The sequence below is a fragment of the Xenopus laevis genome, chromosome 6L (assembly GCF_017654675.1).
Source record: "Xenopus laevis strain J_2021 chromosome 6L, Xenopus_laevis_v10.1, whole genome shotgun sequence".
Lineage (NCBI taxonomy): Eukaryota > Metazoa > Chordata > Amphibia > Anura > Pipidae > Xenopus > Xenopus laevis.
In genome coordinates, this window is record NC_054381.1 from 95,891,084 (window position 1) to 95,903,356 (window position 12,273).

General features: G+C 37.4%; 1 protein-coding gene across 1 annotated transcript in view; it reads right to left on the reverse strand.

The window, feature by feature from the left end:
• Positions 1–2,712: 2,712 nt before the first annotated feature.
• Positions 2,713–12,273, reverse strand: part of elovl2.L (ELOVL fatty acid elongase 2 L homeolog) — a 39,551-nt gene continuing 29,990 nt past the window's right edge. Inside the window, 4 exon segments of the mRNA NM_001094095.1 lie at positions 2,713–3,434; positions 5,263–5,397; positions 6,830–6,954; positions 11,928–12,099. Of these exon segments, the coding sequence (NP_001087564.1) occupies positions 3,309–3,434; positions 5,263–5,397; positions 6,830–6,954; positions 11,928–12,099 (558 nt within the window). The 3' untranslated portion in view covers positions 2,713–3,308.

Consider the following 12,273-nt stretch of genomic DNA (forward strand, 5'->3'; position numbering starts at 1 on the left):
CTAAATGTATTAATGGATAATTCATATTTTTAGGACTGGTCTCACTGCTCAATGACTTTAAAATAATGTCAAGCAACAATATTGCCCAAGCTTATGTTATTTTAGTAAACAAACCATTGTGCAGCCATGTGGCAAGGTGTTCAATCCGACCATAGCCTATTATGACAGCCTTTATAGTCAGCTATAGGTATAGGATATATCATCTGAGATGTTTGGGACCTAAGGTCTTCTTGATAAGGGATCTTTCTGTGATTTATATTTGCTAAAAATAATTTAAGCATTAAATAAACCCCAAATTTCAGAGGCAAGAAGGAGGGTTGAGAAATATCTATATAAGCCAATTTTTTTTTTAAGGAATTTGACTCATACAGGTATAGGACCCGTTATCCAGAATGCTCTGGACCTGGGGTTTTCCAGGTAATGGGTCTTTCTGTAATTTGGAACTTCATACCATAAGTCTGCTTAAAAAGCATTTAATAAACCAAAAGGAGCTCAACCATTTACTAGGCCAATCCACTATATGCAGGTCAGAAATACTATTTACAGACTTGCAACAAATTAGAGTACAATGTATGCTGAATACACTTCCTCAATCTGCCACCAGCTGGCCAGTTCAGATAGCGATTGCAACAATCTGTCTAAAACGTAACTTTTACTTAGTGTTTAAATAAAACTATTTGCCCATTCACATAAAGACTCACTGCTTAAACACTTAAAGCAGTGCAGGACCATGTCCTTAAAGCCACATATAAATAAAAACCGCATAGTGTGGACTGGTGGATTAATTGTAGTGAATGATTTACATTTGATAAATTGCCAGTAATATGTTACTCATTGGCGAAAAATTATCGGAGCTCAATCCCCATATCTTCCCTTCCAATATTCCCCCATGTGCAAGCCTGCCTATCTACGTGGGGAGCGAATGGGAGCTAGACTCTCCACCGTCCACCTATGCCACAGTTTTTATTTATATGTGGTTTTAAGGAAATGGTCCTGCCCTGCTTTAAGTGTGTAAAACCGCATGTCTTTATGTAAATGGGCAAATAGTTTTATTTAAACACTAAGTAAAAGTTAAGTTTTTGACACATTGTTGCAATCTGAACTGGCCAGCTGGTGGCAGATGAAGGAAGTGCATTCTGCATACATTTTACTCTAATTTGTTGCAAGTCTGTAAATACTTGCTTAAAAAGCTTTTTAACATTAAATAAACCCAATAGAATTGTTTTCCCACAATAAGGATTAATTCTATCTACATTTGTATCAACTACAAGATACTGTTTTATTATTACAGAGAAAACGGAAATCATTTTTAAAAATTTGGATTATTTGGATAAAATGGAGTCTATAGGAGATGGTCTTTCCACAATTCGGAGCTTTCTGAGTAACGTTTCGGATAACAGATCCTATACCTGTACTTCCACAGGACAGAACCACCCCAAGTTATATGCAAGAGTATAACTTGTATATAACTTGTTATACCTTGTGGAGCCAGCTGGGCATCAGAAGTAGGCCTTGACTGGCAATCTGTGGGTTCTGGCAAATGCCAGAGGGGCTGTTATAAGGTGCCATAGAAATTCAGTATTTAGTGGGCTGGTGGGAGTTGTTTGGGCCTCTGTGTAGGCTTATTGGGCCTATGTGTACCTCAAATGCCAGGGCCTATTTTAATTCTCAGTCCAGACCTGATCAGAAGCTATTATAAGAAATGGAAGACCAAAATCAGAAGCATTTACTACATATAGTTGTTAATCATTACTGTATTCATAGGCGGTGCCATGTTGAATTAGCTGGATCAGGTTTTTAAAATTGTGGCTGGAAAACCTGGTAGTTGTTTCTATGTCAGTAAGTATATTGTCTTTTGTTCATGAAATAGGATTTTTTTTTATAATGGTTATGCTATCCAAAGAATTTCCCATATGCACAATGTATTATTCCTGTGTATTCAGTCTTCTTGAGATAAGCTTGTCACTTCAGACTGAAATCTGGTCACTTGTCACATGTTCATATTATTTTTTTAATAATTGTTGGATTGTGTCCTTGACACACTTGATGCTAAGGGTTCTACACCATGACACTTTAGCGCCTAGAATTCAATAGCGCTGGAAGCAAGATAAGTATGCATATGGTGTAAGAGAGCCATACAAAGCCTAAGGGAATTTTAATTTTCAGTTTTAGGAAGGAATAACATGTTGGTATGTATAGGGTTACCATTTCTGATTGCTGGCATAAGTTTTAAACCAGTCAATACTAAGCAAGCGGAATAAGAAAATGATGAAATCTACATGATCCGCCAGGACTTGCATTTGAATTTTTAACTAGTAATGTAAATTTAAATCGTTTGGAAGATTTTTACTAGACCAGTCCATTTAGAACAAAACATGTATGGATTGAACACAAACTCCATTGTCACCGATTTCTAAACCAAAACTGATTGAAAGAGGAACTAAAATGGAATGTCCTGCAAGATTGTTGTTTTCGAGGCTCTGGGAAGAGTCACAAGGGAACATGAGTTAAAGTGATGGTGTAACAGTAGGACTACTGTCTCGTGCTTCATCCAACTAGAAATCTCTTTCTGGTAGGATACTATTCCAAATGTTTCTGAATATTACCCCTTTAATACATTTGCTGTAATACTGCAATGTGCATGCACTGTGAAAATTGCATTGGGGGCATTCGATTTAATGGGTTAACATAAAAGTAAATCACTTTCAGGGCTTTTTTTTTTTTTTTTTGAAGAGTTGATGAATCAATACAATCATATTAATTGACAATTGTGACCCTTAAAAGACTTTACTAGACAGTTTCATGTTATTTTAGAACTGTTCTAGCACCCTTCCCTCCTATAAGTTCTATAAGGATTTAGCAGTAAAGTAAAATTGGAGGTATTCAAAGCCAAAAAGGGCACAGTCACAGTTCGTTATTCCGGAATATTTTTTGATTCTTGTTGTTACCTTGGCTAACAGTAGCATGTCATCTTCACAAAGAACGACGAACACAAGCACATCTAATGCCCTATGTTATATATTTAAAACTGTTAAAAAAAAATGTAAAAGAATTTCAGTGGGAGGGCATAAGGCATTTTCTGGACTATAGTTTTTAAAAAAATGCTCTCCATCTGCATCATTATTAAAGTAGTATTTAGACAAAAGCTTCAGCTGCACATTCCCAAAGCCTAAATGTTATCAGGTTAATATTTCAGTGCAGTTGTTTTTTTTTTCATAATTGTTTCAAGCAGAATTCGGTCAGTAGGTATGAGGATTCCTATGTCTGTTTAAGCATTGGTTTTTTTAAGAATATCTCCTCTTAGTACACTATTGCTCCTTCTTATGCAGTACCCCGTTGCTTGCATTTATTAAGTCTTTGTGATAGCCATTCTTCATTTCAGTCAGGACTGGGATTCCATTTGGATCTGATTTGGAAGGTCTTTTCTTGTAAGCCTAAAGAAAGCAAAGGAAACAAAAAAGAAAAGATCAGGGGTATCTCTCGTCAGTGGTGTAACTAGATATTACTGGGCCCCAGAGCAAAATAAATTTAGGGCAACAAAATATTGGTAAGCTGATCTATTGAAAATTGACCTATTATACCAAGATATATTGAACTTGCTCATTAATTAGGGCCTCATTGGGACCCATACACAACTGTGTAGCCCTGCCCCTGTCAGATGTGCATTTTACACTGTAATTTACATTGCACTTAATGGAATGAAGTCTATCAAAATAACCAAGAATATCCTGTAAAAAAAGCCCTTAGCCTTTGTCGCTTAGCCCTCCGTGCTCAAGGCTGATAACCCAAGCTCACAAGCTGAACGCATAACACAGAAGGCTGAGGGCTAAGTAGGGAGGACCGAGCCACGAGGGGGGAGATTGCAACAGCAAGTGTGGGCAGCACGGAGGTGTGACTGCAGACTCTTCGGATCACTGAGTATAATAAAAGGCGAGTCTGCATACTACTTCGTTAGGAGAGCGAATGCAGGAGCGTTCTCCTGACAATATCCTAAAATGCGTTCCATAATGCAGGGCCCCTCATGCCCCCCCCCTGGAATATTTCCTGTGGACGCCTCTGGTGGCAGCTAATTATTACAAGAAGGCTTTGGTGTTCATAGTTGGATAAATAATTTAAAAGCCATCAATAATAAGAAGAATGTGTAAAGTATTTTTTTTGGTACATAGCTATTGGTTCCTTTGCATTAGAATTTAGTAATTAATGAGCCCTAAAGTGGTTTAGTAATATAGTGCTGTGTTGCCATCAAGCACAATTATGAGTGGAGTCTGAAGGATGAGACTGAGAACCACTATGTTAATCTAAGCAGTTTAAGTACAGTCATGGGACCTGTTTCCCAGAATGCTCATGACCTGGGGCAGGGGTAGGGAACCTGCGGCTGCAGAGCCTCATGCAGCCTTCATCCTGCTTCCTGCGGCTCAGTCTTGCGGCTTTGCCTGTCAGGTCGTATTTACAGCCCTCGCACCTGCTGGTGGCTTCTTGAGTGTGCGACCGCGGTAAGCACACTCAAGAAGCTGCAAGCAGGTGCGAGGGCTGTATAGACGTCCCAGGAGTGGCAAGACTGAGCCACAGCAAGATGATTCATCATGGTCCTTACTGCGGTCACACACTCAAGACAAGAGAAAGACAATCAGCATGGAGCTTCAGAAACAGAAGTCACATTAAACAGATGAGAACACTAGGATTTAATAGGGCTATTCAGTGTTTAATTTATTTCAAAGTAGCCTTGCATATACACACTGCACTTCTGTTTGTTGTATTCTGTTATTGTAACAGTTAAAATTAAAAAAAGGTTAAAAAAGTTTATAAGCTGTGTTATGTTTTGCGGCTCCAGACTATTTTTCTTTAGTGGACGATGGGGCAAAATGGCTCTTTTGATAGTAAAGGTTGCTGAACCCTGACCTGGGGTTTCCCGGATAAGGTATCCTTTAGTAATTTGGATCTCCATACCTTAAGTCTACTTAATAAATAAACCCAATAGGCTTGTTTTGCCTCCAATGAGAATTGACTCGAAATCTTAGCTGGGATCAAGTACAAGGTACTGTTTTATTACTGCAGAGATAAAGGAAACTGTTTTTAAAAAATAGAATTAGTTTGATTAAAATGGAGTCTATGGGAGATGGCCTTTCTCTAATTCAGAGCTTTCTGGATAACGGGATTCCCGATAACTTAGCCCATACCGGTGTTTCAAATTGTTCTGCATTGAAAAACTTGCAATGATCTGTGAATATGTGCATATGGATAATGAACCTTCCATTCACTTACCTTTAAGTAAAAGTTTACAAAAAGCATAACTAGAGTAGTCATGTATGAGGACTGGAACATGAGGCACCCAAAAGGAAACCCACAGGGTTTAACTGCTGCACTCAGTGTGTGCGTAATCGTCAGCAGGAATTGCACCTAAAATAAATGCACCATAACTGTGTCAAAGTTTATCAGTTTTAAAATCTAGTTCCAAGAAATAATCATTTATTGCGGATGCAGCGGATTAAACAATTAACATGGTAAAGTTAATTTTGTATTGGACCTTTTATAATTCCACATGTAAATATTCAATTTAATATAGAGTATTTCCATCAACTAAGCGAAAGATTTTTGTTTTAAAAGGGACATTTCATCAAAAATTTTAAATTGAAATCCATGTTCCCTATTCAAATATAAGCCTGTTTCCATTATGGTTTTATTAAACATTGTGCACAGATCTGCCAATAGGAGTCTGCTGCAGGACTTGGAAACAATGAGCAGTGTTCTGCACTCCAGTTCTGCAAATCCTGGAATCCAGAACTCCAATCTCTGTTCATTCTTTCTAAGGCCGGAGGCCGCCAGTAGACCTGTATGAGTAGTGAGATGCAACCCAAAGTAAATGTTTCTTTCAGTGATGTTGCTCAGTGCTGCTCAGCATTATCACCGAGCACCAACACCTCTTCAGTCCTTAATCCTCAAAACGAACAAATCTTTCAACTGCAGTATGTTTTTAAGGAAAGCATTGATTTTCTAACTGTATCCATCTGTATTTCACATTGAAAAAAAAGAAAACTGGGGCTTTTTGGTTGCTAGGGTGATTTGGATCCTAGCAACCAAATTACTGAATTTGCAAACTGGAGGTCTGCTGAATAAAAAGCTACGCAACTTAAATAACACATAATAATAAATAAAAACCAAATGTATCAGAATATCACTCTCTACATCATACTAAAAGTTAATTTAAAGGTGAACAGCCCCACCAAAAAGAGTAATGTAGTCACATGTCCTACTGCTTCTGCATTGATTTTAAATGCTGGAATATAAATGGGAGAGGGCTTGAATAGAAAGCTAAGTAATAAAAATAGCAACAGTAAATGTGTTGCCTTATGGATCATTTACATGGGGTCAGTGACCCCCATTTGATAGCTGGAATAATTAAAAAAAAAAAAATAATAAATTAAAAAAAAAAACATTAAGGCCAATTGAAAAGTTGCTTAGAATTAGCCATTCTATAACATAATAAAAGTAAACTTAAAGATGAGTCATCCCTTTAAGGGCAGTACAGCTTGAAATAGAAGCTAATGAAGCAGCAGATTGTGGCTGACAATTTTAAACAACTTATGGCTTTGTTTACTAAACACTGTTGAGGTTACATATCCGCTATACATAATGTTTCACAACAATTCAATATTAAATCTAGGGTAAAGCAAGATCATCACTATGCACCAGAAAATAAGCCAAAAAACATGACGCAGTTATAGCACTGATGGACTGAAGATGCTGTGGGGAATATTATACTCAAAATAAAGTGAAATCAGATACAGAAAGTGTGCACAACAATGTACCATATTGTATATTTACTACATACCAGCTGTGCCTGAGTGAGGTATTTCTTCCACCAAAGGTATTTATGCATGGATGGAATAACGGACAGACCATAATATGAGTACATGAGAACATGAATAAAGCTATTAAGCGTTGGTCCAAAAAAACCTGAAATAAAAGTATTTTATAGTTATTAGGCAACATATTACAACCTGTTTTATGCAGATATACAAATAATTATTTTATTTTATTCACCATCGTTTCTACAAAGGGGTCAATGGCTTTTAGTTTTAGGCCAATAGAACATGGTAAGAAGCTGAAGCAATCCTTCATATTAAAAAGTTTGGGAACCCCTCTTAATTCTTTGGAGTTTTGTTTATCATTGGCTGAGCTTTCAAAGTAGCAACTTTATTTTAATATAAAACATGCCTTATGGAAACAGTAGTATTTCAGCAGTGACATAAAGTTTATTGGATTAACAGAAAATATGCATCATAACAATCTGGGAACCTCAACAGAGATTATATCAATACTTAGTTGAGCCTCTTTTTGCAAATGTAACAGCATCTAGACACCTCCTATAGCCTTTGATGAGTGTCTGGGTGTGGGTATTTTTGACCATTCGTCCATACAAAATCTCTCCAGTATAGTTAAACTTGATGGCTGCCGAGCATGGACAGCCTGCTTCAAATCATCCCATAGATTTTTGATGCTATTCGATGCTATTCAAGTCGAGGGACTGTGATGGCCATTTCAGAATATTGTACTACTCCCTCTGCATAAATGCCTTTGCATTTCCAAGTGTGTTTAGGGTCATTGTCTTGTTGGAATATCCAACCCCTGCGTAGCTTCAACTTTGTGACTTATGCTTGAATATTATCCTGAGATATTTGGTATTGGATATTGGGTTGAATAAATTCACCCGACCCTCGACTCTAACAAGAGCCCCAGTCCCTGAACTAGCCCCACAGCATGATGGAACCTCCACCAGATTTCACAGTAGGTAGCAGGTGTTTTTCTTGCAATGCAGTGTTTTTCTTCAACCATGCAAATTGCTTTTTGTTATGACCAAATAACTCAATTTATGTCTCATCAGTCCAAAGCACTTTGTTCCAAAATTACTGGCATGAGTGCAGAAAGGGCTTCTTTGTGCAAATTGTGCTGAATTGTAGAACGATGTACAGATATATCTGCAGCAAGATGTTCTTGCAGGTCTTTGGAGGTGATCTTTGGGTTGTCTGTAACCATTCTCACAATCCTCCACATATGCCGCTCCTGTATTTTTCTTTGCCTGCCAGACCTGGGTTTTTACAGCAACTGTGCCTGTGGCTTTCCATTTCCTGATTACATTCCTTACAGTTGAAATTGACAGTTGAGATACCTTTTTGTAGCCTTCCCCTAAACCATGATACTGAACAATCTTTGTTTTCAGATCTTTTAAAAGTTGCTTTGAGGATCCCATGCTGTCACTCTTCAAAGGAGAGTCAAACAGAAGCACAACTTGCAATTGGCCTCCTTAAATATATTTTCTTATGATTGGACACACCTGCCTATGAAGTTCAAGGCTTAACAAGCTAATGCAACCAATTTGGTGTTGCCAATAATCAGTATTGAGCAGTTATGTGCATTCAAATTTTGTTGAAAGTGGAGTAAATTATTATGCAGGCTGAGAGGGGTTCCCCAACTTTTTCGTATGACTGTATGATTTAACAATTGTTTATGTGGAATGTAACTGCTTATCCGTTGAGAATTTTCAGGAAATATGCTTTCTTTTGCAATTATCACCAGACAAGCAGGGACACAAGTGTTTGTGAAGCAAGTAACATTCTGTATTGGGGTCTGCTTTACATGTTGGGGACAGTGTGCCTTTGCTCTTGGGGTTCCCAAGCTGCCATTGTCCCTGACTCTACTATTGTTGTGTACTCCCCTTAAGGAAAGCCAGAAAGGGGCATAGTCAGTAAAAAGAGACCATAGCAAAGACATTTCACTATGTTTTTATTTATATCCTACACATATACTGAAATCCTACTCCGGGAGATACCACAATGATGCCTTGGTCTGCCCTAACCCACCCTCTTCCAACCCTAAACTAACTAGGCTCAGGATATACCTGCAGTGGACCCTCTCTGACATGTCTGGAATAAATAAGCCATGGCTGACAGAAGGAGGGGAAATCAGAGCACACTGATATCTCTGGTAACCTGGGTCTTGGACAGAGTTCGAACCTGCCAGCAACCCACTTAAATAATGTTGTACCTTCCTAAACCCAACTGACCCACTGGTCCTGTAGGTTTGGACCAGCCTGTACAACATTGTAGCAGAACTATCAGGCAATAGTAACCACTGCACAGTCTTTTGTCTACATTTTCCCACTCAGTACTTACATAGGGGGTGGGCCGATCCCTCTTTACAGAACAAAGAAATTTTGTTAATAGGCTTTCATGCACATTGCTTGTTAAAGTTCATAAAGCTAAAGAATGTAGAAGTGTTTGGAAACTAATCTGCTAAAACCATAATAAACCCAAGTTATGCTTTGATTAAGAATTACTTGTATATAATGATGTCTTTTTTTTCTTTTAAGGGAGATTTTCTAATGTCAATTACATTACAAAAGTTCAAGAAAATAACTTGCTAGTGTAAGATCTACAGTGGATTTAATATGAAAAGGTGGACTTCTTAAAATTTGCATTATTCTGTGCATTTCCATTATGATCATTACTTTGCAACTAAAAACCCCTGTTTTTGTAAACACATGCACTTGCATATATACTGAATTACTTACAGTATGAGACAGGGGACCAGGGAATGTGCATTGATTAATTGGCCAAATCAGTAGCACTTCCATTGTATTGAAACACATTTTAACTTAGCCTTGGAGAGCACCCACAACCCCCCTATTTTGTATTTCCATTATACCTGATTTGTGTGTAACTCATAATTAATTTGTGGTCAATACTGCATTTGGGGAACTATATTGTATCATTCCCAGTGTTTGTTGTGGCCCTGTACTGCCTGAGATACCCTATAGGTCTCACAAACTGTACTTGTACAGTATCATGTTACTACAGGTATGGGACCTGTTATTCAAAACACCTGGGACCAAGATTTTCCTGATAAGGAATCTTTCTGTAATTTGGTAACTATACTGTACTTCATCTACTAAAAATCATTTAAACACTAAATAAATGTTATACAGTAGGTTTGTTTGCCTCCAATAAGTATTCATTACAGCTTAGTTGGGATCAAGTACCAGGTAACAATTTATTATTACAGAGAAAACTTAACTTTTAAAAATGTGATTTGATTAAAATGGAATCTATGGCAGATAGGCTTCCTGTAATTTGAAGCTTTCCAGATAACTTGTTCCCGGATAATGAATCCCATACATGTTTTTTTTTTATTCTAAAAAAAGTTAGTTTCTAAAATACCTAAAAATGGTTTCCTTCTGAGCTGGACCCACATTTGCTGACATTTTCATATAAATCAATCACTTTTGGAAAAAACTATGTGGTGATGAGTCTATGCGTAGGCTCGCTTACAAAACAGTTAAGATACAGTAGGGGTATTTATTCTAAAATCTTCCACATACCAGATACAAAAAAATTGCACCTCCCCACCCGAAGGTCCAAATTAACTAATTGTGTCTGAATGAAATAGAGGGTTGAGAAAAACAATAAATATTTGTAGCCTATGAGTGCCATTTAGGCACGAAACGCATTAGGCTTCTTGTATGTCCTAATAAAGTCTTTTTATTTTATTAAAACATGAGCTAATGATTTACTAGCAAATGGACCTCCCCAAATGGACTAGTTCAAATAGCAGTGTGCCAACTGTCCAAAAGTATATTCCTGGACCGATTGGTTCAGTGGTAATGTGGGGGTGATGGCAGATAATGTAGCTCAATTGCATATGTTAAAGGGGTGGTTCACCTTTAGGTTAACTTTTAGTATGTTATAGAATGGCCAATTCTAATCAACTTTTATATTGGTCTAAATTAGGCTTGGGCGAATTCGACCCGTTTAATTTCGACAAAAATTTGCCGTTGGTGAAATGTTGCAGACGCCCATTAAAGTCTATGAGCGGCAAAATTTGTTTGATGCAAGACGCCATACAAGTCTATGGGTGTCATTTCCACGGCAAAACAAGTTGAAAAAATCCGCCCATCCCTAGTCTTCATTATTTATTTTTCAGAGTTTTTTTTAATTATTTGCCTTCTTCTGACTCTTTCCAGCTTTAAAATAGGGGTCACTGACCCCATCTAAAAACAAATGCTCTGTATGGCTACACGTTTAGGGGCTGATTCACTAAGGGTCGAATATCGAGGGTTAATTAACCCTCGATATTCGACTAGGAATTGAAATCCTTCGACTTCGAATATCGAAGTCGAAGGATTTAGCGCAAATACTGCGATAGTACGATTGAAGGATTATTCCTTCGATCGAACTATTAAATCCTTCGAATCGACAGATTGGAAGGATTTTAATCCAACGATCCAAGGAATACCCTTCGATCAAAAAAACTTAGGAAAGCCTATAGGCTAACATTGACTTCGGTAGCTTTTAGCTGCCGAACTAGGGGGTTGAAGTTTTTTTTAAAGAGACAGTACTTCGACTATCGAATGGTCGAATAGTCGAACGATTTTTAGTTCGAATTCTTCGAGTCGTAGTCAAAGGTCGAAGTAGCCCATTCGATGGTCGAAGTAGCCCAAAAAAATACTTCGAAATTCGAAGTTTTTTTACTTCGAATCCTTCACTCGAATTTAGTGAATCGGCCCCTTACAGTTATTGCTACTTTTTGTTACTGTTCTTTCTATTTGGGCCCTCTACTTTACATATTTAAGTCTCTTATTCAACTGAGTGCATGGTTGCTAAGGATAGTTGGACCCTAGTAACTAGATTGTTGACATTGCAAACTTGAGAGCTGCCAAAAAGCCAAATAACTCAAAAAACACAAATAATAAAAAATGAAAACCAATTGCAAATTTTCTCAGAATATTACTCTCTACATCATACTAAAAGTTAACTCAAAGATGAACAGCCTGTTTAAAGAACAACATAGAGAGAGTCTATTGCATTGTAATGTTGTTTTTATGGCAATTCAGTGAAAAATGTATTACACATTACCATATAATGAACACTTACTTTGACCACATGGGATCCAGTTCAATACACACCACCATATATTGAACATAGTGGCATGGTGATATACATGAAGGAATGTAATTTGACTGTTCTTTTTCCGTAGAACAAAGAATATTGTGTCCATGAACTCAATAGCTTTCGAAAAATAGTACCACCACAATACTTTAGCCACCTGCAAATAAGAATGATAAAATAAATCTTAATTTGAATCGTGTAGCAACATAAGACATGCACAGAGCCAAGTACATTCAGTTTTAAAAGGATAATAAAAAGGCAAAGATGGTTACTTTGCAAATGACCAAGTTTGGAGCAACTAGTATGTTTGCTGGCAGTAATACTGTAAAAG